Source organism: Polypterus senegalus, chromosome 9 (genome assembly GCF_016835505.1).
Source record: "Polypterus senegalus isolate Bchr_013 chromosome 9, ASM1683550v1, whole genome shotgun sequence".
NCBI lineage: Eukaryota > Metazoa > Chordata > Cladistia > Polypteriformes > Polypteridae > Polypterus > Polypterus senegalus.
The window spans coordinates 113,083,986-113,111,548 of record NC_053162.1 but is presented as its reverse complement, the minus strand read 5'-3'; the positions used below and the strand labels follow the sequence as shown (position 1 = coordinate 113,111,548).

General features: G+C 39.2%; 1 protein-coding gene across 1 annotated transcript in view; it reads right to left on the bottom strand.

Annotated features, from left to right (window-relative positions):
• Positions 1 to 19,728: 19,728 nt before the first annotated feature.
• LOC120534890 (putative ATP-dependent RNA helicase TDRD12) overlaps positions 19,729 to 27,563 on the bottom strand; it is a 441,334-nt gene continuing 433,499 nt past the window's right edge. The window contains exon 16 of the mRNA XM_039762402.1: positions 19,729 to 20,370. Coding sequence (XP_039618336.1) covers positions 20,300 to 20,370 — 71 coding nt within the window. The 3' untranslated portion in view covers positions 19,729 to 20,299. The remainder of the gene's footprint in view (positions 20,371 to 27,563) is intronic.

Sequence of the window (27,563 nt, the reverse complement as noted above, 5' to 3'; positions counted from 1 at the left end):
CAAGGCCTTGCCTTTGCGGTCCGTCTTCTCAATTCAAAGTTGCCAGAATGCCTGTTTTTTCAGTAGTGCAGCTTCTTGTTTGCTTTTTCCATCTCGGACAGTTGCTGTGGGGAAAAGAGAACTAATTTAATTTGGTGGACACTTTAAAAAAAAAAACGAATGACAGGTTTGTCCGAGTGTTAAAATGTTTCATTCAAGTTTTGTGTCTTATATCCAAAACAAGATATGTTTCTCTTACTTGAAGCCCGCAACAGTTAATACTGATTTAATAAACTTTATGAGATATTAAATATAAGCTGGCACTATAAATTGCACGCACATTACACTTATATGGAGGATCATTATGAACAAAATAAAATAGAGGACTGTGAAATGTGAGCATAAATAAATGTGAAATATGTTTTTTGTTGCTTATTTATTTTATTTTGTCTGTAATATTCCTCCAAACGCATCATGAAATGCAGCTGGAAATAAAACTGTCACTTTCACTCGTCAAAGTTGAGAGGGTGGGCTCTAACACATACTGCGTTTTGATTGGTCAATCATTTTATGTAGCTTGCTCATTCCTAATTCAACATGTCCGTGTGGAAGATGGAGGTAATGGGATAGTGCATGAATTATTTAGAAAAATGCTTAGTACTGCTGATGAAATGGATTCTACCGAAGTTATCACGTATTTCAGAGAGAGTAGGATACACATTAGTGGTGAGATCCACATAAAGTATTCGATTGACTCCGCTGGAATATCAAAGAATGAGCATCCAAGGCACCAGTTCTTAGATGTTTTCAAAAATAGTTTCATTGATATCATAATATAAAAGGGCCACCAACATTGTAATTTCTTTTCATAAATCTTTAATTTCCTCTCTGAAATACACAATAACTTCAGTAGAATCCATTTTATTGGCAGTAGTAAGTGTCATGCCACCTGGGTTTTCTTTGATTAGTAAAGTCAAGACTCAAACTGATTATTTGATGTCAAGAACATTAATTGAATAAAAATATCATTACACGTATATCATTTATACTACACTGTTCAACCCCCGTAACTCCAACAGCTTTCCAATGATGCTGATGTAGCAGATGAGCCAAGATCCTCTTGTGGTTGGGGTATGCTACCTTCATCTTGTTCACTGTCTGTTGCCACCACTGGTCCTGATTGAAGGCGACATTGGTTATAGTGTAGTACTGAGCCATTACTTATTTGCACCAAATATGAATGTGGCTCATCGGTTGAGCATATAACAATTCCTGGTGTTTTCCAGCCTTTTTCTTCAGCCAATTTAAGAAATACCTTCTTTCCTGGTTGCAAAGCTGAGAGCATGCGTGCAGAATGTCTTTTGTCAAAAAACAAACTTAATAGGCTGCTTTAGCCTTACTGTCCTTCTCAGCTATCTCTTCAAAAGAAAAGATGTGTGGTTGCAATTTTTTCTCTACAACTGGGACCCTTTTCCTATTTAACTTTTCAGCACCAGCTGGGCAGGACTTACTCCTGTAGCTGTAGTAGATGTGGCTCTACAGTTTAAGAGGGCCAAATAGGGGTCCGGTTTTTTTAAATGTGTTTGGCAGTACCTACAGCTCTCTCATCTGCACCATTTACCTGTGGAAAATGAGGGCTACATGTGCTATGTTTGATACACCAATCTACACAAAACTGAACAAATTCCATGAAATTGAATTGAGTACCATTGTCAGAAAAAAGTTCTGGTGGAATTCCCTATCTTGTAAACATGGTCTTAAGTCTGACAATGATGTGCTAACTTGTAGTCGATTTAAGTTGTGCTATTTCCATATTCCAAGAGTATTAGTCCACCACCACTTAGATAGTCCTTACTGAAGAACTCACACTATACCATGGACATGGTGGTAAAGCATGAGGCATAAGCGGCTCTTTCCTCTGGGCAGGCTTGTGTTCTTGGCAAAAGTTGCAGCTTGACACCTTTCTGCGAATCTCTTCTCCAATTCCTGGCCAGTGTGGTCGAAGAAAGTCAGAAACCGACAGGAGACAAACACTAATTTAAAGTAAAAAGCAATATCTTTATTCTTGGTGAGTCAAACAGGCTGCAGCCCCTCTCAGCTCAGTGCCACTGAGTGGTCAGATCAGACAGCCTGCAGCCTAACGTGGGGCTTCTCTCTTTATACCTAGTTTTTTTTATTAAACAAAAAAAATATATATATGGCAGTTCATTTTGAGGTTATACATAAATTACCATAGCTTGTGACTCCCTGAATTGGAATGTGTACATTGTTTCTTTCAGATAAAGAGGTTATCAGGGCACTCACAGTCTTAAGAAATATGCTCAAATAGTTTTAAGCAAGAATTCAGAAACAGACACAACTGATTTATAATATCACAGGGTGTTTTGTTAGTATCAAGAGGTCAGCAGTTGCTCATCAAAGAATGCGTTAGTCCCTTATTCTGTGCACAAGCTTAATTCTTTTTCTACATAAATGAAGAACAAATCATATAGCTTTTTTTATCATGATTAATACATAATGCAGTCCTTGGTATTTACAGTGGTGTGAAAAACTATTTGCCCCCTTCCTGATTTCTTATTCTTTTGCATGTTTGTCACACAAAATGTTTCTGATCATCAAACACATTTAACCATTAGTCAAATATAACACAAGTAAACACAAAATGCAGTTTTTAAATGATGGTTTTATTATTTAGGGAGAAAAAATCCAAACCTACATGGCCCTGTGTGAAAAAGTAATTGCCCCTTGTTAAAAATAACCTAACTGTGGTGTATCACACCTGAGTTCAATTTCCGTAGCCACCCCCAGGCCTGATTACTGCCACACCTGTTTCAATCAAGAAATCACTTAAATAGGAGCTGTCTGACACAGAGAAGTAGACCAAAAGCACCTCAAAAGCTAGACATCATGCCAAGATCCAAAGAAATTCAGGAACAAATGAGAACAGAAGTAATTGAGATCTATCAGTCTGGTAAAGGTTATAAAGCCATTTCTAAAGCTTTGGGACTCCAGCGAACCACAGTGAGAGCCATTATCCACAAATGGCAAAAACATGGAACAGTGGTGAACCTTCCCAGGAGTGGCCGGCCGAACAAAATTACCCCAAGAGCGCAGAGACGACTCATCCGAGAGGTCACAAAAGACCCCAGGACAACGTCTAAAGAACTGCAGGCCTCACTTGCCTCAATTAAGGTCAGTGTTCACGACTCCACCATAAGAAAGAGACTGGGCAAAAACGGCCTGCATGGCAGATTTCCAAGACGCAAAACACTGTTAAGCAAAAAGAACATTAGGGCTCGTCTCAATTTTGCTAAGAAACATCTCAATGATTGCCAAGACTTTTGGGAAAATACCTTGTGGACTGATGAGACAATAGTTGAACTTTTTGGAAGGCAAATGTCCCGTTACATCTGGCGTAAAAGGAACACAGCATTTCAGAAAGAGAACATCACACCAACAGTAAAATATGGTGGTGATAGTGTGATGGTCTGGGGTTGTTTTGCTGCTTCAGGACCTGGAAGGCTTGCTGTGATAAATGGAACCATGAATTCTACTGTCTACCAAAAATCCTGAAGGAGAATGTCCGGCCATCTGTTCGTCAACTCAAGCTGAAGCGATCTTGGGTGCTGCAACAGGACAATGACCCAAAACACACCAGCAAATCCACCTCTGAATGGCTGAAGAAAAACAAAATGAAGACTATGGAGTGGCCTAGTCAAAGTCCTGACCTGAATCCAATTGAGATGCTATGGCATGACCTTAAAAAGGCGGTTCATGCTAGAAAACCCTCAAATAAAGCTGAATTACAACAATTCTGCAAAGATGAGTGGGCCAAAATTCCTCCAGAGCGCTGTAAAAATCATTGCAAGTTATCGCAAACGCTTGATTGCAGTTATTGCTGCTAAGGGTGGCCCAACCAGTTATTAGGTTCCGGGGGCAATTATTTTTTCACACAGGGCCATGTAGGTTTGGATTTTTTTTTCTCCCTAAATAATTAAAACCATCATTTAAAAACTGCATTTTGTGTTTACTTGTGTTATATTTGACTAATGGTTAAATGTGTTTGATGATCAGAAACATTTTGTGTGACAAACATGCAAAAGAATAAGAAATCAGGAAGGGGGCAAATAGTTTTTCACACCACTGTAACTACTTATAATCATTACACTTAATAATGTTTCTTCTTCAGTTTCCCCCTTTGCACATTAAATGTACACTTCGTTGATTAGACTTTTGCATTATCATAGTCGGGAAAGAGTGCGGGAAGGGGATCGGGGGATGGGAGAAAAGGTGTGTACTGGGAGTCAGGGTCAGTGCTGAGGAGATAAGCCCTAATGGAGGCGTTAAAAAACATTTGTAGGAGGGCTCGATGCACGGGATAAGACAGCAACCAAACAGCATGAAAACTGCCAGAGAAATAAGGACAGTTATGAGAATAATTTTAATCCAATCAGCCCAAGAACCAAACCATTTTTGGAAGAGATCATTGAAAGAGTCAGGTGTTCCTGTGTTTTCTGTTAAATTGATAGATAGAAAGGAAAGGCCAGCTAAAGCACGGGTAATGGAACCGTCCGGGGCAGTGTTGTTAGGAATAAAAGGTACAGCAACTGTTGCTGAACACAATACACACAATCCTCATTTTCAATTAGGAGCATTTCTAGCATGTATTTGCTGATGTTAAGATATACTTGAAAGGGTAACCAGGACAGTTATGTGCATGAAAAAGGTTATTGGGAAGGGATACAACTAGGAGATATGTTCTTAATTGTGTAGCAGTAACCTTCAACCACTTATATCACAGATTATCCTCTAAGAAAAGGGAATAATCCCTTGACAGAGTCACAACACAGAAAGTCCAAAAAATAACAACAGCTTAATGATTCTGTCCATTTTTTACAGTGAGAGGCATGCATTCAAGAAAGGAGTCCTTCAGCCTTCACGGCATGTGGGGTGCTAAGCAACACTTGGAATGGTCCTCTCCACCTGGGCTAGTGCCAGTGTTTTCACTGTGTGACTCTAATGAGAGCCCAAGTCCCAACTGGTATAGAAATTTACGTTTCAGGTAATGAGATAGTTCACCACATTTCCCTCACTTGTTCATACACTCTATCTGTAAGGCACTATGCAGACCTGAAAGAAAAGATGCAAGATCATTGTTGACCATGCGGAGAGTAATTTTGCATAGCGGATAGCACATTAGCATGGGGCAGCCAGTAAGAATCTCCAACGGCGAGAGTTTTATTTGGCGAGGAGTCCTTCCCTGCAGACCAGCCAGAGCCAAAGGCAATATATCAGGCCAAGATAGGCCTATGTGAATTTCCCCTTGGGATTAATAAAGTATCTATCTATCTATCTATCTATCTATCTATTCAAAGATGTTTGCCAGTTTTAATTTTTAAGTTGGACTATACATGCTCCACCATCCCTCCACTTGCAGTAATGGCAGGCATCAATCTACAGCCACTGAGACAGCTCTTGTAACAGAGTATTTACTTGCAGTTTCTGAGGCATACCCCAAACGTGGGATGATTTTTTTTTTACTAGCGCTTTGGCCACTGACTTGGCATCTGTGTGCCAGCATGGGAAAGCCTCCACCCAGCATGAGAAAACGTAGATGACTACTAAGCAATATTTATACCCATGAGATGGGGTTAGTAAAAAAAATCTATCTGTAGATGTTCAAAGGGCCCTCCAGCATTTGGTGTTACAGCCGGACTTACCTGCAAGCCTTTTCCTACGTTAAATCTTCGGCATAGTGTACACCTCTTACAGAATTGATCAGCAAAGTTAGAAAACCCCAGGGCATGACAGGATTGTTGCACCTGTGCCAACATTGAGTCTTCTGGAAGCGTGGGCCAGACCACGCGCAGCCTTTACAATACCTGGAAAAGAAGCTTTTGGGAGAAAGAGATGCTTAGTTAATGGATGGATCCAAATTCCTTTAAGATCTTTTTCTGATCCCTCTTTCTGCCACATCTTTATCTCCTTTTCCATTGCTACAATTTGTAGAGAGAAAACTGCATCCTCGGATGACTCTTGTTCCTCTTCCTGTTATAGAAATAAGCATCCCGGCGGCTTTCTTTGCCCACATGTCTGCTTTGGCATTTCCATCACTCACTGGATTAGTTTTCCCCTTGTGAGCTTAACAGTTAACTACTACAAGCACACCTGCCAAATGAGATGTTCTTGCCTTTACTAAGATGGAATGTACAGCCTGTGGTACCTTAACAGTTAATAGACTCATGAGAACAACATCTGAGCATGGTAATATGGCCTCTGTTGTTGCAGCAGCTGCTTTCAAACAGGCCGGGATTGTAGTGGCCACTGGATCCAGTTTTTTTTTTTTTTTAGAATAGTACACAACCAGTCTTTGTTTATCTCCTTATTGTTGAATTAGTACTTCAGTCTTACACCCCTCTTTCTCGTCCACGAACAGAGTGACAGGACGAGACTAGTCCGGAAGACTTTAACACAGGCGCAGACATCAAAATTTATTTTATATCAGTTAAAGCTTTCTCAGCCTGCTCTGACCATAAAATTTTATCAGTCAAAGCCAAATTAGAAGAGGTCGCTAGATCTTGGAGTGACTGTGCTTTTTCAGCAAAAAAATTTTTTTTTTAACCCTTTGCTGGCAATATCCTAACATTCCAAGAATGGACATAACTTGCCACCTTGCAGACTGTGCACATTCCCTCTGCAGTCAAATCATGACCCAGGTATTTCACTTTTCTTTAATCAGTTGCAAGTTTTTCCCAGGTCACCTTGTGCCCGTTTTCTGCTAGGAAGACCAATAAAGCCTTTGTGTCTTCTTCGCATTATTCCAGAGCCTCATCGTCTACATATTGCACCAGGACACTACCCCCATTTGGCCAATAACTTTTCAATTTTTATCTTTTCTAATTCTTGTCCATACACACATGGACACACGTACACACACAGAGCCTCTGAATATCCCTGCAGCATCACAGTTCAGGTCCAACGCTTCCCTTTAAAAGTGAATGCGAACCAGAACTGGGAGTCAGGGTGAACAGGAATTGAAAAGAAAGCATTCACAAGATCGGTAACAGAAAACCACATAGTGGTGGACAGGACTGTAGAGAGAATAGTGGAAGGATTTGGGACTATAGGAGTCCTAGGGTGTATAGCAGCATTGACTCTGCAGAGGTCGTGAACGAGCTGTCATGAGCCATCTGCTTTTCTAACTGGAAGAATAGGAGAGTATTGGATCAGAATAATAGCACCCGGCTTAACTAAGTCAGCATGAACAATGGTAATACCGGCCTCAGCCTCAACCGAAAAAAGATATTGTGCACAATGTAAATGGAAGGATGACTTTGGGAAAATGACCAAGGGTTCAATATGAGCTATTCAGACAAAATATTATTTCCATTGTACCCAGAGAGATGAGTGGAGTGAATCTAACTAAAAGATTTGAAGGGTATACAGCATGGGTGCAGGTGGAGAGGTGAAAGATGAATGAAAGAGCGATCGGGTTACAGGTACAACTCATCTTACTGCAATTATCTTAACAGATCTATCTGGGGTGAACCAAATATTAGGTCTCTCATACTCCCAATCCTCACCTTCGTAACATGCTAATACCCATTGCCAGTGAAAGCGATCAGATTTAGCAATGGGGATATGTGGGATAGAACCACTCCAGAAGAAAAACAGCTGTTGTGACAAAAGAGAGATACTGCTGAGATATAACAGTTCATTATGCAAATAGTCTCTTTTTCTGACAGCAGCAGCTAAAAAGTCCAAGAGCCCGGCTTCATCATAATTCAGTCCAAACATCATGCAATACAGTGAAAAGATTTTGAATACTGTAATCCAAGAGGAACCCAGGACAGCAGAGATTTTTGTGTTTTGAGGAAAAACATGAACAATCAAGGCAGCATATGAGCATGTAATGCTGGTGGTCAGTGCAAGGGCGGTGTGTTGTTCTGATGTGAGCGTCACTCCTTTTTTCATAACTGAGATGCAAAGGCACGGGCGGGCCATCAAGTCTTGTCCAAACAAGTTCACTGGGCATTAGAGGGCTGATATATTTTGCATTTATTTGTGCTTGTAACTGTCCACTGAACTGGGCACTATCAATCCTCTGTCATCCCAGAGTCTCAGTCCATTGCTCTCTCACATCATTTAAGCTTGTACCTTCCTTCTAAGAACCTGAATCCATTCTGCAGCATTTGGCTTATACATGTCATCTATCCTGCGGTGGGATGGCACCCTGCCCGTGGTTTGTTTCCTGCCTTGTGCCCTGTTTTGGCTGGGATAGGCTCCAGCAGACCCCCGTGACCCTGTAGTTAGAATATAGCGAGATGGATAATGGATGGATGTTATCTATTTCTCCACCGTCATGAACTGGTTCAGCAATTCCTGCACCACCTCTTTTAATTCTTGCAGGTCCCAGTTTCTTTGTACCATCAAGGTGGGGCGGTTTTAATCTGAGTAAGACTGTTGTACATTATATTGCGGAATGGGCACTTCTACTGTATTAATGGTGCTTTAAATTCCATCCTTTCATATTCATGTTTGACACAGAGGGGTCAGAATCTGGGCTTATGAAGCATCCTTTTCCCCGGGCCATGTCTTTGAGCCGCAGTACTTGCTTGCTCCGATTGTCGATGGTGATCTCTACTCTCTTCTTCTTCCTCTTCTTCATCTCTCTTTGGCTAAAACTGCTCATTTTAGAAATCATTGGGACCATCTTCTTCCTCTCCTTCATTAATTCCTCCAGCTGCCCTAAGGGATAGTGCTGGACTATTGTCCTCAAAGGGAGTTTAAACGCATGCGGTCGCTAAATCAAGGTATAATCTTGCTCTTCTTCTTTTTTATTTATATTATTTTTATTTACTTATTCTTCCTTCTTTTGTCCAGACTTTTGGAATGGTTCTTGCATTATCGAGAACGTTTCTTTTTCTGCTATAAGTTCCATTTGGTTTTGCAGTCCCTCATTGCACTTCTGCTTTGCTTTCAGGGCTCTATCTTTAATTATCAATTCCCATCTATCAAACATTTCCATTGCATATGACCCTCGACTACAGCACCCTCGTGCATTTCTGTATACAATCTCCTTAACTTCCTGTATTTCACTCATTATCACCAGAGCCTTGTACTGGCCACCTGCTCCTGCTCTGTTTATTCCACCTTTTACATTATTTTTTAAATCTAACCCTGTTTTCTGTAATATGTAGCATCTTGGAAAGTCGCCTTTTTTTTTCTTTGGTACTTGTTTCCGAAAATAAACCTCCAAAGAGAGGCTCCTCATTCACACCCTGTTTTTTCAATTTCTTTCTTTAGCGATTTCCCCGACTGGGAGGTACTTTTACCTTTGTAATAAACTACCACATGTCGCTTCAAATTACGAGTATACTTAAAACTCCGTCTAATTCCAAGAGGTGCTCTTATTGTTACGTCCCCAGTACCACTCCCGGACGTTAAAGGAAGTTGTGCTCACAGATCTCCAATCTTATTCCTGTCTGCAATTCGCACCTTCACTCGGGTTCTCCGACAGGAGGGAAACTGTTCGGGTGCCAAACAAACTGTGGAAGTAACACCCGAGGAAGACAGGAATAGTTCAATCAATTAGTCTTTATTCAGTCACAGATGAGTATGTGGATTCATGCTTTGCAAAGCAGAAAAGCCAAGTTTTCCGGTTTCAGTCGGCTTTAATATTCAATTTCCTCCCTTCCCCTTACTTGGATTCTGTGATACCCGAAAATGATCCTTCCACCAGGGGCTTTTGGTTTCCCAAAGGAGTTTTAACCAGTTTACTATTAGTTTTCCCCATGGTTAGTGAGTTTTCCGCACTCTTTTTGCTAAACCAGCCTCAATTGTCGCTTCACGCCTGATCCCTCCTGTCCTCCGGGACGATCAACCTGATTAGCAGACTGACAGTTTCACCTGAAGGCCGCTGGTTACCGCTGTCTAGGTGATCAGTTACCTGAGTGACCTGTTGAGTTCAGGATATAACCAGATCATTAGAGCAAAGAGTCTTGCCCTTCTGCAACAGTGCTTTTTCCCGATCACAAAATGTTCGGTTATTTATCTATTCTTCCCACTCCCTTCCTTTATTTTTAAGCCTCTAAGAGACTTCTTCGTTTCCTAGGGAATGTACTAACTCACGTCCTTAACATTCATAATCTTTACACTGTTTTATTATCACCAAGAATTTTTCCTCCCGTCTGGAACTTCCCAGTTCACTCGACTTTCAGAAAAATCAGAAGAGGACAAGGGCTCCACCAAGGTTATTACAGTTTTGCCTTTTTATATTAGTTTTTATTTCTATATTTTTTGTGACCTTACTTGGAAATTCAGTTTAGTTTTAGTTTTAGTTTTCCTTTATCGTGTATTTTTAGTTTTAATTTTGCTTTTAATTCACAAAGACATTTCTGTTTTATTTTTATATCTATAAGTTTCAGTTTTAGTAATTATGGTATGGTTAAAGAGCTACTACAGAGTTTAGTTTTGTGTCACAGAACTGTACACTTAAAGGGTTAGGATATGAGTTTAACAGCTTACACTAAATCGTTTACTATCTGGTTTTGTTTTTGTCTGGTAAAAGCAAGAATAATCAAAATCAGATACAGAATATGAACATTTTTAAACAATTTTATAATTTTTTAAAAATATTTTCTGTCATTTATGCTGAACAAATATGCACTGACTGTTGATACTTTTTATCTTTTCCTTTTATTGCCCAGAATTGGCTAATTTGTAATAAAATTTAGGTGACTTTTAAGGTTTGAGGATTTATTTTTACTCTAAATGTCTATACCACACAACATATCTCTCTCCAAGACAATGTGCTTATAATGAATGCCTTCAATATTGCATTCAAAAATCTCCCATACTGGGCTTTGTAATTTTCTACCAGTCATATTGATCTCTGATTTCATCTCAGGCACATACGATTTATAGACAGAATTTTGCCACCTGCAGGCCTGAAAAGATATCAAAAATTAAATTCTACTGTGTTCTGACAGGTGTGATCATGAAAATCATGGGGCCTTAAGACAAACAGGACTCTTAGGCTTGAATCAGTGTGCAGACCCCACCTAGCTGTATTGTAGGAAACAAAGAAACACAAGCATGTAATGTCAAGGTTAGGGGCAGTGAGACTTGAATAACCCATGCATAAGAACAGTAAACCCTTAATGTCCAGAGCAAGAGTAGGTAATGAGTGTATGGGCAGCCACAAAACGACAGAGACAGCATTTGAGATTTGGAGCAATATATACTTTATATAAACCTGTTTATCCAGTGTAGGATCAGGATCAGCCTACCCCATCAGGTTTGGATGCAAGGCAGAAAAAAATTCCTGGTATGCAATATATATGATATCACTGATATTAAAAACAAAAATATGATATTTCAACTATTTTGATTATACCACATTATTTTCACAATATCAGGTATTATCAGCTGTGAAGATAAACAAAAAAAGATAATTTAATAAATATAAAATAAAAACACATTAGTGTGTTTAGTTTTTCACCAGTTGACAAACTCTCTTCACCCATTAGCTGTAGTTCAGTAGAGACACTGGCAACTCAGGAATTTTACAAGATTTGTATTACTTTATTGGTAAATGACTTTTTTTAAAGCAAAAGTGATTCTTCAGTAACAATATGCTGATCTTGTAAGATGACTGTCAGTCTCTCGATCAGTGCCGTCCGTTTACAGAAATGTTTTTTTAGTAATAGTTTCAGTTTTGACTTAAGTTTTTGTTAAGTATAATAAACTTGGTGTATACATCATGATTGAAATTACATTTATATACACACTGTACCTAAAATGGAGAAATTATTACCGGGGTGTTACCATACCATAAACTTTATTGAGAGAGAGAGTCCAGGTTTCAGAGAAAATCAACTTTATTGTAGTGAAGACAGGAATAACCTCAGCATTTATTCAAATGGGAGTTGTCACTTCAGCAAACAAAAAACAGCAAGCAAGCAGTGACTTTGATCGTCCTGCATTAGCTCCCTTCTCCAGATTAAAAGAACAAATTTACTTTCTCCAGTTGCATATCAGAAGGTGTAGCACGCTCATTCTGGAGGATAGAAGACAGAAAAAAAAGCAAGACCAGGTCAGTGGCCAATTTTAAATGTTCCCTGCATCAACCTTCAAGCAACAAACATGTTAGACAGTGCAGGTGGGGGTTTGTCAAGCACTGATGGGGTGTGCTGGGGTCTGCAGGTATATTTGTTAAATATTATTTAAAACATTGCATTCCTAAATTTGGCTTGGGACAAGTGCTGATTTGTGTGCAATGTGCAGGTCCCCTTTGCAACCGTCCTCTGAATCTGTGGATTTTACTGGTCTTTTCATCCATCAGTCAACTTTCCATTCTAGTACTGAGAGCGAATACCAGAGCCTCATCACTTGTCAATGACTTCTCTGTGGATTTAATTGGCTATGAGTTTGTTCATTTCAGTGCCATGAGTTCAGGTCTGACTACTATCCTGGTCAGTTTCTGTATGGAGTTTGCATGTTCTCCTTGTGTGCATGTGGACTGAGTGTGCATAACTGTGGATATTATTTTAAAGCTGGATAATTAGTGTGGACATGGGTTCAAAGAGAGAAGACAGCAGAAGATAGGACAAATTTTGTTGAATCAATACACACCTCTATTCTTTGTGAGTCTTGGTGTGTAGCCAGACTCCGCAGGCCTGTTAGCTCAGGACTCAGCGCTAGCAGAATCTCTCATTCCTTTTTTTCTTACAGACTTTTATAAGTCAGCTATCACGTACACATCATGCCAACATCCTGAGTAGCAGACATACAGCTTAGATAAAAAATCACTTCTAGCTTAAAATTTAAGCAAGCATTTTTGATTATTAATGAGTCATAAGACTCTTCCTTAAAGCGTGCATTTTAAAAGATTACTTCTTCACATATAAAGTCTGCCCAAAATACAGCTATTTGTCATCTTTGTGGATAGGCATACTTCCCTTTACCTTTTGAGACATGCTGTTCTTGTTTTCTGTGTAGTGGCTTATTTGCACATTCAAGGATGCAACTGGCATTGAAGGAATGTTACACCCAAGAATTTAGGGAACAGAATAAGAGACAGAAATTATACTGTCTTTTAAACTACATTTTTGTTCATAATAATTTCTTTTTTCCACAATTCTCCCCTTTTGAACAAAAGATGGAGGTCACACAGAATCCTCCTGATCGAGGAACTGATGTGAATCAGACAGGGAATGAAAAAGAGGCTGCATTCGTTCAATGTGTAGAAAGTAGGCTTTGGTGATGGATGCTGTGAAATATTTTTGAAAAAGGTAGTGGATAAGAGGGATGAGACAGCATCCAATGAGAACGAGTATAGTTAAAACAACTAAAAGAGATACGAAGATCGATTTGAACCAGTCCCCCCAGGAGCCAAAAGCAGAGGAGAACCATTCGTCCCATGGGTGATCAATACCTGAAATTTCTGCTAATTCGAGGGAGAAAGCAGTCAGGCCGGCAAGGGCTTGAGTAACGAAGCCATCAGGGGCAGTGTTGTTGGGAATATAGGTGCAGCATGTGCCCCCAAACATGGCACACACGCCACCCTTTTCAGCTAAAAGCATATCTAAGGCAAGTCTATTCTGCCATGTCATAAGGGAGGTTTTATCGAGCTGTTCGTGTATTCCCTCAACTGCTTCTTTTGAGAAATTAAGGAACCGCTGTTGATTATAATAAAGATAATTTATTCAATCTACATTTTTGTTAATAGCGATTGCTGGAATCAGAGATTCAGACCCAGCAGCCACCTGATCTTGGGCTTTGTATTGATTAGAAACTCCCCTGGGAATTCCAATGCTATCAAAATAAATGGTGGGACCATGAAGAGAGAAATTAGCCACTGACTGTAGTGTGTGGCAAATACGATGGAGATAATGAGAGGTGAGGGAAGGGACTGATCCTCCGAGTGGGAGCAGATGGAAGGGCATGATTAGCTGGACTAGGGCACAAGAGCCAGACCAGTCAAGTGGAAGTATACCAAGAAGCTGAGAAGGTTTGCACATCCACCATACATCAGCACGGGGAGAGTGATGGGAGGTAAACCAAGCTAGAGAGATATTATAAGAGGACAGGGGCCCATCTATAGAGTTATTGTTGAGCATGGTCACATTATATGTAATGTTGCACCAGTGAGAGGGAACATTACCAAGAAAGACAGTGGGGGTATTAGTGGAAGAACGGGTAAAACAGGTGTAATTGGCAGCATATGCATGGAACATAGGGGGAGTCATTGGTTGAAATGGGGGAAAAAGGTTATTTAAGGTATTACATTTGGGATCCGTTGGAGGGAAGGCGGTGGTAAATAGGTAAAGCAAGCAGGGAAGGACAGTGGGGTCTGAGGAGTCAGTTAAGGGAAATGGGGTAGTGGCAAGGTGAGGGCGTGCAGTGGAGCATGCATAACAGTTGGATTGGTTTACCTGTCATGCAGAATAGAGGACCCACTGCAGCCATTGGTTCTGGTCACCGTATCTGGTTTCTATGGAGAATGTAGAGGAAAGGGTGGTGATATTTAGATAAGTAATTGGTTGAAGGGGCGGTTGGGTAGGAGGGACAGGAGGAACAATGGGAGTGGTATTAGAGGAAGAGGAGGGAGTCGTAAGAGTTGCAGGCAGAGGGGGGTTGGTAACCTGAATACTAAACTGCCCGAAGGGATCGGTGCCCGAGACGTAAGCCCCTAAAACATATATACCCGAGTCATGCAAAGAAGTATCTTTCAGCATTATTACAAGTGGATTACAATTATTTTCTGAGCATTTGTCATTATTATGACCCTTAATTATAGAAAAACGAGTCTTAAGTCTATATTGTAGAGCCTGCCATGGTTCGTAACCCCAGTCGTGTTCCAGTATTAGCAAATACCAACGTCCACAGATTGCACCAGTCATCAGAGGTGTCCACATATCCTCCTCCCAAGTAGCTTCCTCCGCCAGTCATGGAAGATGTTACGCAAACATATTTATCTGATCAGACGCATTGGACTTGACGTCCAGAACCACAATCAACGATGAAACAAAAATCAACCTGGACTGAGGTGGTGGTTCCAAGGGGAAAAGTCAAGGTAACCAGGGTGGACGTTAACGGAAAAGGTGAGGTAAATCAGTAATAGAGTCAAGAGTGCCATTTCTTGCAATGTGAGGCGTGTATCCAGGCAGGCAGTCTGTATTATCGTAGTGTTTCACTCTACTTACCCTTTACCTGTTTTCTCAAGGGTAAATGTTCTCGTCAAGTTCGTTATCGGGTTGGTCTACTGTTGCACTTTAAGATGAACACACACATAGACCCTAACCACAACAGGACCCTATGAATGACACACACACGCTGATTAACCCTTAGCACTTTGAACCACACAAGTGCTATAGGAATAACAGCCTGTCATTCAGCACTTCAAGAGACTTACTTATTTTCGGCACGAACAACATACAATGTTTTAGTGATATCTCAGACCCAAATATTACTTTTGGTCTACAAGAATACATTTAAACATACAAAGACTCAGCACTCTTGACTATAGGCCATTTATCAGCCAAGAAAACCTTCTTTATCGTATTGTCCCTTCTATTGAGTAGCACTCTCACTCTCAGCCTTATAAACCTTGCAGCATAGAAATAATGGCAAAAATCCAGCTGTCACCAGGTGCTCAAAGAAATCTAACTTATTGCTTCAATCACTCTAGACATTAAGACAAAGCATTTAAAGTTAAAAGCAGCATGGTATTTATTACAAGAATAATAATACCACCACAGAAACAAAGAATACTAGAAAATAGGTACTGATAGGAAAGTCTGAATATATATAGTCTTTAGAAAAAGCTTACGAAAAAGTTGCAGATGACAAGGATGAATGTCCCAGGGAGGCGTTTGATTTAGCAATCGATGTTCACGATGCCTTTCTGACGACCAGGGCCGTCTTCGTCCGTTCCTCCTCTTCTTCTCCTTCTTCATCTTTGCTTCTCTCTATCTTCCTTTTCAAACCAAGGCATATTTATTATGAAATGTCATGCCTTGGTCTCACAACACATTCACCTGAATGGCTGGCTGTTAATATGATGGATACATTTTGCTCCCCAGGTAATAAAGTTCTTTGATATTGCCTCAGTTCTTCCTTTCTCAGGCTGTAAACCAAACTGTTGTTCCAGATGTCTATCCATAAAGTAATCAATAGCCTGAGGTATCAGCTCAGCATTCTTTCTAAGCTATGAACAAGTGTTATAAAAGTAAGGTGTAAGGGAAGACAACCTGCTTTACTTTGTCTTAGTTCATCTGTTGTCTTGTCTCAAACAAAATATAATGGAAACCAAAATGTACAGATTTTATACACCATAACACAGTCCTTCGACCTTAACTGCGTGTGGTGTTGATAGCAGCACTTGGAATGGTCCCCTCCAGTGAGGCTGATGCCAGTGCTTACTTCGAGTATCTCTAACCAGGATCCAGGGGAATCGGGGAGTCCATTAGTTGAGGACTGGTTCTCCAGGCCTGATTAACCTGCTCATGGACTTCCTTCAGGGAGGCTCGGAGACCTGTAAGACTGGAGAGAAGATCATTGTCCACAGTATGCAGAGTGACATTTCCAACAACCATGCCAACGGGCATGGGACGTCCAGTTAAAATTACAAATGGCGATAGTCCCAACTTCCTCTTCCTCTCAACTCCATTAAAGCCAGGGGTAGATCGTCTGGCCAAGTCAAGTTTGTCTGCTCACAGATTTTTGCCAATTTTGATTTTAGGGTGCCATTGCACCTTTCTACAATATCTCCACTTTGGGGATGGTGTTTGCAGTAATGATGTACATCTATCTGGAGCCAGTCAGTCAATTCATTTATTACAGAATTCACAAAATGGGTACCATTATCAGTCTGCAGTTTCTGTGGTATTCCCCATCTTGAAATGATTTCTTTTATTAAGGCTTTTGCCACAGCTTTGGCATCTGTATGTTTAGAAGGAAAAGCTTCCACCCATCTGCAGAACACCGACAATTACCAAGCAGTAACGGTAGCCCTTAGATGGTGTTAATTCAATGAAGTCCATTTGGAGATGTTCGAATGGACCCATTGGGTTAGGTGTGATGGCGGGACTTACCTGGGTACCTTTACCTACATTAAATTTTTGACATAGTGCACAAGCGTCTGCAGAATTGCTCTGCATATGTGCAAAAACCTGTGGCTTCCCAATGTGGCTCAACATCTTGCGTCATTGCCTTCTTTCCTGAGTGGTCCAGGACATGTGCGATTTTTGCCATTCCTGGAAAAGAAGCTTTTGGGAGGAAAGGTTTGTTATTTTTCTTATGGGTCCAGACCCCATCAGAGAGGAATCCTTCTTTGGACCATTTTCTATTTTCTCTGTCCGTGGCTGCGCTCTGTAAAGAGATAATTTGATTATCAGGGTCTTTGTCATCTTTCTATTGGAATAAAGAGACTGGTGTTTTATTACAGGCAGTTTGTTTAGCAAAGTAGTCAGCCTGTTCATTTCCTTGGCTGACGGGATCTTGTTTACCAGAATGAGCTTGGCATTTGACTATTGCCGATTGTGATGGTTGTTATGGCTTCTAAGAGGGATTCTACTAATTTTTGATGTTGGATGGGCTTGCCAGTACTGGTCTTGAATCCCCTTAACTTCCACAATGCTCCATGATCATGGCAGACCCCGAAAGCATACGTGGAGTGTGTGAAGATGGTTATGCTTTTTCCCCTCAGATAGTTGGCATGCTCGAGTGAGGGCAATTAATTCAGCTGCTTGTGCGCTTAAGCTTGAAGAGATTTGATTTGCCTCCAGTAAGTGGTCACCTTTGACCACTGCATAGCTGGTTGAGAGCGTTCCATTATCCAATTGCAAAGAACACCCATCTACGTAAAGTAATTCCCTTGTTTCTCATGGAGTTTCCTGCAGGTCAGGTCTTGGTTTTGTTACCTTTGTGATTTCATCATGACAGTCATGTGGCTCCCCTTCTTCTTCAGTGGGAATTTGGCTGGGTTTAAAGTGGAGCATCTTTCAATTGTGACATTTGATAGAGTACAGAGTATATTTTGATAGTGTATTGCCCTAGCAGTAGTGAGATGTGAAGTTTTGGCCTGTAGTAAAATGGAGTGTACAGCGTGAGGCACCTTTACTGTTAGGGGGCTTATGAGCACTATATCTGGCTAGCACAGCTTCTGTTGTGGCTGCGACTGCTCTGAGACAGGTTGGAAGTCCCTTAGCCACTGGATCCAATTTTTTCGAAAAATAGGCAATTGGCCTTTGTTTTTCTCCATGGGGCTGAGTTAGTACTGCATTCAAATATCCCCCCTTTTCATCCACAAACAGAGTGAATGGACAAGAATAGTCAGGGAGTCCTAAAGCTGGCGCAGAAAGTAATGCACTTTTTAAATCACACAGAGCCTTATCAGCCTGCTCATTCCACTGTATCTGACCAGAAAGAGGAAGGTCAGCGGTGTTAGCAAGATTTTGTAAAGGCTGTGCTCTTTCAGAGAAATTTAGAATCCATTGTAAACAGTTACCAAGAATGCCCAATACAGACATAACCTGTTGTTTTGTGACCGGTCTGGGAAGATTTTGGATGGTATTTATGCGATCATTGGATAGAGCTCTGGTACCACATGTTATCTCATGACCCAAATATTTAACAGTCGTCTGAACTAGCTGAATCTTCGCGTTGGACTCCTTGTGTCCATTTTCTGCAAGATATCCCAAGAGAAATTCAGTATCTTGCGTGCATGCATCTTGTGTGTCACTGCACAGCATCAAATCATCCACATATTGTATTAATACACTTCCTCTGTTTGGCCAAAATACTTCTAAATTCTGCGCAAGCGCTTGACCGTATACACAAGCAGCCTCTGTATAACCTTGTGGCATAACGGTCCATGTCCAACGATGGTTTTGAAAAGTGAAAGCAAACCAAAACTGAGAATCAGGATGTACAGGAATAGAAAAGAAAGCATTTGCTAAGTCAATTACTGAAAAGTAAAGAGCTGTTGTCGGAATCATAGACAGAATAGTGGAAGGATTAGGGACAATCGGTGCCCTAGGAAAAATAGCAGAATTAACTTTTCTGAGGTCTTGGGCAAAACGCCAAGAGCCATCAACCTTTTTTTACAGGCAGAATAGGAGAGTTTACAGGCGAATATTTGATATTAATATTGGATTATAGCCCCTCTTTCAACAAGTTCTTTATGTACAGCTGCAATTCCGAGTTCAGCCTCGGGAGAGAGGATATTGTGCACAGCAAGGGCGGAAAGAGGACTTGGGGAAAACCACTAGGGGTTCACAATTAGCGATCCTGCCGAAGTCGTTTTTCCCCTGTGACCCGAGAGAGTCAGGAATACAGGAGAGCCATGGAAACAAATCAGTTTGTAGCGAGCAAAGAGATAGTGGACGGTGACAGAGGGAACGGACGATTGGCAGGTCAATCTGAAGTAAAACCTTAGTCACGAGGTGATCTGGGGTGTCAAAAACGGCAGGTGCAACATATAGCCAATCAGTCCTATCGATACGTTGCTCTACCCATGGACCTAACTCAACTCATTTAATGGAAGGAGCCTTAGCCAGAGAGATATGGGGAACTGACCCTCACAAATAAAAGTTATTCTGAGTAGATGCAAGGTGCACGGAGGCCACCGCTTTTGAGGAGGAAATGAAAGCACAGAGGACAAAGTGTTTCAGGACATGTTCCAGAGGAAAGGAAAGACTCTAACCAGGGCATGTCAACTTCATTAGGGAAATATTGGGCAGTGCAATGTACGGTGTCTGGGGTTTGTAGGTGAGAGAAAAGGCATGAGGTGAAGGAATGTAAGGCTTTGAGAAGAAGGGTGTGCGGGGAAATGTCCAAGGTCCAGGACGCAAAGGAAGGGCGGTGTTTCCGAATTGATAGGGAGAGGAGCTGTGGGATGGAGCAGTACTGTATTTACTCCTACATATGTTTTTAAATGAAATCCTCCCAGTTAGGGCTTGCACATTTTTTATTTTTTTTAATTAAACGACCATTTTGTTTAACTTGTTGCCGGTTAATGTAACAGATGACATCAGAGCACACTTGTTATTTGATTCTTGCATTTTCGGATACTACTGGAAGTCTTGAATTGTCACATTATCATGAGAAAACTGAGTTCAGTCACAGACAGTAACATTGTATGAATTAGGTTTACAGGTGCAAAAAAACATTAAATCTCCAGTGTTCAACAGATATGTGATAAAGTGCAATTATAAGCAACACAATTTTATTTCAAAATATACTAAATAATGAAAAAATCCAAATAATTAGACAAGATGTGATTTCAACTGAACTTTTCTGGCAGTCATCATTATCAACAAAAGTTTGGATACAAATGTTCTTCATTTAAAAATGTGGACGTAAAGATGTCTTGCACAGCAGTACCTAGGAGAAAGTATGGACAAAGTTACTTGTATGCAATTAATTCATTTAAAGGCTGAACTTCATGATATATACTAATGAGCATTTCTTTAGACAACAGTAAAAAAAAAAATGATAATGGTACAAATCTAGTAATATATGTTGTATTGTTGTGTATACAGAGGGCAGTGAAATTCTTACTTGCATGCCCAACCAATATTCAACATGTTGCCTCTCTCTTGCACAATGTTCAGCAAGAATATATAAAACATTTTCCCATAAAAGAACTTCACACATACTCTATCTCACTATGCTCTGAATATTTGGTCAATTTCTAGGCCTACAGCTGTAATTCTGTTTTCTAATTTTGCTGTAGATATCTAAGTTTCAATAGACATCATTCTGTAGCTCATATACTATAAGTTTGATCTCTTTCCTAGATTTTGTGAGATCTGAATTTCTACTTTGTAAGAAATCAGTATCAAGTGTTTTTTTTTTGTGTATGATACTAAATAACACATTTTATAAATAAAAATAATAAATATATATAATTTTTTCATGGCTTTTAACTAAAGGCTCAAAAGAGGCAATTTGCATCCAGGTTTGTTGATGCATCAGTAAAACTGAAAAAGTTTCATTTAATTGTTAAAGTTGTTTGTTAACTTTTAACATGGCAAATTACGTTTTTATTTTTATGCATCAATTTTTCCATATATATTTATATATATGAAAAAAATCACCAATCATATTTTTGAGTTTATAACTGCAGGAATTAATACAATGTACATTCATCGCATACTGTAATATACTCTGTAGTAGATCTTTTGAGATACTTATCCTTTATCAAATTTATTAGGGCTGTGTCTTAAAAATTCACAATGTCACATCACTATTTCAAAACACTGATGATGTTTAATGCCTTCAAGTGACTAGTTGGAGAGATGTTTGTGTATTATAAATAATTAGCTTGGCTACCCACATAATGTAGAAAGCATCAACACTGACCAGGGGGATGAGGTATGGGAGTTAGTTTTGTTGTTTCATACACGGCTGCAGCTCAAAATACATACTGGTATTTGGTAATGTTATTTCAATGATTTAAAGGTGATTCATTCCAAGTTCATTTAAAATTGATACAAATCATAATGTCATATTACCACGAAACTGTAAAATTAGATTTGCCTAATTAAATGTATGTCAATAAATGTCTACCAAGAGGAAACTAGGAGTAAACTAGTTACTTTTATTCACTCAGACACGACATCCTCTGCTGTTCTGTTTCTTTAATCTACTAAACAAAAGCAGTGACTCAGCATGTTTTTACCATCCAATTCCTTATATATCTAGCATTTCTTCACTGCACATTTCCAAACCAATTCAATCTCGCCTTTCTGACTTTGTCTCCAAACTGTCCAACCTGAGGGTTAGGAGCACACACTGATACAGTGTGTATTGTGGCACCCACCACACGACAAACCAACTCAGGATCCAGATAAGGACCCGAGTGCAGTCATGTAACGGGTAAATACCTCTGCACCACACTGTGAGGTTTTTTATGGTGGTTGGAGTGCTAATTCTGCCACCAAACTCCCAAGTTTTCCCTGCAGATTGGAGGGCCTACATGCAGGGATGGATGGAGATTAACATCATACCCAGGACGATCCAACCTGAGCTGACCCTCTAATACACATTTCTAAACTTGTCCATTCTCGTTACACCCAATGCTAATTTTAACATCTTTAATTCTGCCACCTGCAGCTCTGTCTCCTGTTTTTTGGTCAGTGCCACCATCTCCAACACACATAACATAGCTGGTCTTACTACCATCCTGTAGACCTTCCCTTTCACTCTTGCTGATATCAGTCTGTCACAAATCACTCCTGACACTCTTCTCCATCCACTCCACCCTGCCTGCACTCTCTTGTTCACTTCTCTTCCACACTCCCTGTTACTTTATAGTAGATCCCAAGTATTTAAACTCATCCACCTTCACCAACTCTACTCCCCGCATCCTCACCATTCCTCTGACCTCTCTTATTCACATACATTTATTCTATCTTGGTCCTACTGACCTTCATTCCTCTCTTTTCTAGAGCCTATCTCCACTTCTGCAGGGTCTCCTCAACCTACTCCCTACTCTTGTAACAGATCACAATGTCTTCTGCAAACATCACAGTCCACAAGGACTCCTGTCTAATCTCCTCTGTCAACATATCTATCACCATTGCAGATAAGAAAGGGCTCAGAGCCGATCCCTGATGTCACTCCTACCACTTACCTCATCACTGTCACCCTTTCCTCTACATATCTTTTACCACTCTTACAAATTCCTCTGCCACTGCCAACTTCCTCATACAATACTGCAACTCCACTCTACGCCCACAAAGACACAATGCAACTCCTTTTGGCCTTTTCTATATTTTACCATTAACAGAGGGGATAAATCTGCTTATGTTTAATGCGTAAAAACCTCCCAACTCCTGCTCTCTCTGATCCAAAATATATCCCATGTTCAATCTTATATGTTAAACCTAATGTAGGGAAATCACATAATAAAAGAAATTTGATCTTAAAAAATCTAATTCCTATAAAACAAAATAGTTCCATGTTTTATTGAATACAGTTACTTTTAAGATGTCACTTTTAAATGTGAGGTCTCTGTCCAACAAGAGTTTTATTCCTAATGATTTTATTTCTTCTTATGATCTTGATTTTATAGTTTTTACTGAAACATGGTTAAAAGACAGAGTAAAGCTAGCTTGTAGAGGTTTGTTCTCCTCAGTTCACATTTTTTTAGTACACCCAGATATGATAGCCAAGGTGCTGCTGTAGTTGCTGTTTTTCAGGAAAACTAACTGTAGCCAACTCAGTACTAGGGATTTTAGATCCTTCAAAGTTTTAATGTTCAAGATAGCTGTAAAAATCCTGTTGTCTGCTGTGTGGTGTATTGGCCTCCTAACACTAAGGCCTGTAAAGTTCCATCTGAATTACTGAGCTACTCTCTAATATCACAGTAAAGTCAGATAAAATCATTATTACTGGGGATGTTAATCTCCATGGTGATAGTTTACCTGATCCCACAGTGTCAGAAATTTTAAATATCACAGAGTATTTTAACTTGGTGCAGCATGTTTAAGGCCGAATGAATATTTGTGGGCACACTTCAGATTTAGTGTTTACCTCTGGCATATTTTTTTTGTACCTAAACTTTGATGAGTTTTTAGCAGCTGATAACGGTAGTATGATATTTTAAATTCATTTCTCACCTGCTCCCAGAAATATGAATCAAAGATTTAGTTCACATTTATATTAATGCAACTGCTGGTGAAAATTTTTTTAAACTTTTCCTCTAAACTGTTGGTCATGGTTGTGACAGACACTTCACAACTACTGGATGAGTTTAACAATTTATGTTTATCACTTTTAGACTCTGTTGCTCCTGTCCAAATGAAACTTGGAGCAACATGCACGAAAGCCCTATGGATTAATGAGGAGATTTATATTTTAAAGAGACAACATAGTAGAGCTAAAAGAGCATGGAAAGCGACTAAAATAAAGGTACATCTTGAAATTTTTAAAGATCTTTTCAGTTCTTACAATACTGCTATTAAATCAGCCAGGGCAGTATATTTCTCAGAACTTATTAATGCTAACATAACAATAGGTTTTTATTTAAAAATATGAATGATCTTGTTAATCCTACTCTAGTAAAAATGCCTACAGGAATATTTCATGTGAACAGTTTTTAACCTTTCTAATAATGTAAATAATAGAGATTTCATTGTATGTCCTCAACTTTACAGAGAGATACAGTGTACTAAGATGGTAGTACTGAATTTATTCAGACTTATGTCTGAACAAGAACTGATTGAGTTAGTCCACCATCTTAAACCATCCACTAGCTCTGTAGATGTTTTACCAACTAGACTTTTTAAAGAGGTTAGTGATTTTGTAGCTCCTTATCTTTTATCCATAATGAATAGTTAGTTCTGTAACCAATGACATTGTTCCTAAATACTTTAAAAAGGCTAGTAAAAACCTTACTTAAGAAACCTAACCTGGACCAATCAGACTGAAATAGTTACAGGACAATCTCCAAACTCACATTTTATAGCAAAATTATTGGAAAATATTATAGCTCAGCAGTTACTAGAAATGATTTAAGGCAATAAATTACACGAAAAATTGCAGTCTGTTTTCACAAAACAATCCTACTAAAGAAACAGCCCTTGTCAGTGTTACAAATGATCTCTTAAGTGTAGATATAGCGGATGTTTCTGTCTTGGTACTCTTAGAACTCAGTGCAGTTTGTAATACTATAGATCATGTCACCAAAATGAATAGATTAAAACAATGGTTCAGATTATCAGGTGCAACACTGGATTAGGTTTCTTCATATTTATCTGATAGAACATCTCCAGTTGCTGCAAAGAATGGAACATCCTCATCCTCTGTGCTTGGCTGTGGGGTACCTTATTTTCTATATAAATGCTTCTACCAGGTTATGTCATTTGGCAACATAATATAAATTTTCACTGTTATGTTGATGATTTGCAACTTTACACATCATTGGATCCTAATAATGTGTCAAACATATTGATTCTTCAGAACTGTTTAACTGTAAGAAGTTGGATGTCCTACATATTTTATAACTGAACTCTGACAAAACTTAGATCTTAATAATCGGCCCACAACAGTATACAGTTCCTGTGAAATAGTCCCCTGGGTGGTTAGAACCTAATTTTAAATCAGTGGCCAAGAACTTAGGGATAGACTCTAATTTGAAGTTTGGAACTCATGTGAACAAAGTGGTACAAATGTGCTTTTATCAATTAAAAAATGTTGCCAAGGGCAGCGCTTCATTACCATATGATGACACTGAACTAATCATTAATGGTCTTATCACATCTCATCTTGATTATTGCAATGCATGTTTGCACCGTTGTCTTGTCCATCTCCAAATGGTGCAGCTAGACTACATACTAGGTTCAAATGTTATTTTTAAATTTCTTCAATTTTAGCACCACTTTACTATCTTCCAGTTCAATACAGTTAATTTTAAAAGTTTATTTATAACTTTTAAGGCTTGGTTCTAGCCTGGATTATGTTACAAAATTACTGACACCATATCAAACTGTGAGATCCTTAAGGTTGTCAGACAAAAACCTACTTGCTATTCCAAAATCTAGATTAAAGACTAAAGGTGACAAAGTATTATTTGTGATGACCCTAGACTAAGGAACAGTTTATTCTCAAGCATTAAATCTAAATCTGATTTTGTAGCCATTCTTAAGTTTCATTTAAAAATATTTTTATATCATAGGATTCCTTAATGCAGTGGTTCCCAAACTCGGACCTGGGGCTGCAGGTTCTTATTCTAACCAACTTCTGTTTTTAATTGGACTTCTAGACATATTAAGTGAGCTGTTATTTCTTAGTTTCTGTGTTTTGGCTTTAATGAAGAAATTAAAAAAAGTAAGTGTGGCAATACATTTTTAAAAAATTAAGCAGTTATATCTGTGGTGGGCTTGCACCCTGCCGCCGTTTCCTGCCTTCTGCCCTGTGTTGGCTGGGATTGGCTCCAGCAGACCCCTGTGACCCTAAATGGGATCAATTCTTATCATTTATTGAGAATCCTGTGTTGGCTAGGATTGGCTCCAGCAGACCCCCGTGACCCTGTAGTTAGGATATAGTTGGTTGGATAATGGATGGATGAGAATCCGGTTGGAACAAAAATCAGATAAATTAGTGTACATGCTTCTTAATTTTTATCTGGATTTCGCTAGTTGTTCAGATTATTTTTGTTTGTGGTTTTTGTTGTTTTTAATCACTTGCTTTTGCCTTTTAAATTTTATTTTTGCATATTACCTATGCTGGAGTTTTTTCCATTGTTCCAGATATTACTATTATGATTCTTATTATTCATTTTATTTAGCCTTTTATATTTAATACCTATTTTGTGTTTCCATGTGAAGCACTTTGTACCACTTGGCTTGAAAAGTGCCATAGAAATAAAGTAATTACTATTATCATATCACAGAACATGGAGATGGTTTCAAAAGAGCAGGTAAGAAAATATATTACACAGACACTTAGTTTTTAAAGTTAAAGTGCAATTTAAATTATTTAAAGTAAAACATAAATGGTCATGTTGTTGCAAAATGCAAATTGAGCAAAAAAAAAATAATTCAAGAGCAGAAATCACTATAAAGACACTACCTGTACAGATATTGAGTAGCTGAATCTTGCAACAAAAATGTTTCTAAAATATAATTTTTCTATGAGCTAGTTTACCACTATACAGTATATGTGGAGCTGATACCAAGGGTTACTTGTTCCAGAATTTCCATTCAGTAGTCAGGCAGCAAGCAAAATTCAATGATAGCAATGAAAGATATACAACCTATATTTTATAGGTAAACAGTTCAAAATCTGAATAATGATGTGGTGTTGAAAGAGAGGCTCTGGCTGATAGTTGTGGTATTAAAAGTATAAGGTAAGGTTGAACTGTTGCTTATGTCGTCACAACTACACAAAATAATGCATGGAATATGGAGATGCAGGAGGCAATAAGGAGAAATACAACCTGCATGTGTGCTGCATAACTGCAGTGGGCAAGAACATAAAGCTGGAGTATTATGATCATTTCTCAGGATGTACAGTGGTGTGAAAAACTATTTGCCCCCTTCCTGATTTCTTATTCTTTTGCATGTTTGTCACACAAAATGTTTCTGATCATCAAACACATTTAACCATTAGTCAAATATAACACAAGTAAACACAAAATGCAGTTTTTAAATGATGGTTTTATTATTTAGGGAGAAAAAATCCAAACCTACATGGCCCTGTGTGAAAAGTAATTGCCCCCTGAACCTAATAACTGGTTGGGCCACCCTTAGCAGCAATAACTGCAATCAAGCATTTGCGATAACTTGCAATGAGTCTTTTACAGCGCTCTGGAGGAATTTTGGCCCACTCATCTTTGCAGAATTGTTGTAATTCAGCTTTATTTGAGGGTTTTCTAGCATGAACCGCCTTTTTAAGGTCATGCCATAGCATCTCAATTGGACTCAGGTCAGGACTTTGACTAGGTCACTCCAAAGTCTTCATTTTGTTTTTCTTCAGCCATTCAGAGGTGGATTTGCTGGTGTGTTTTGGGTCATTGTCCTGTTGCAACACCCAAGATCGCTTCAGCTTGAGTTGACGAACAGATGGCC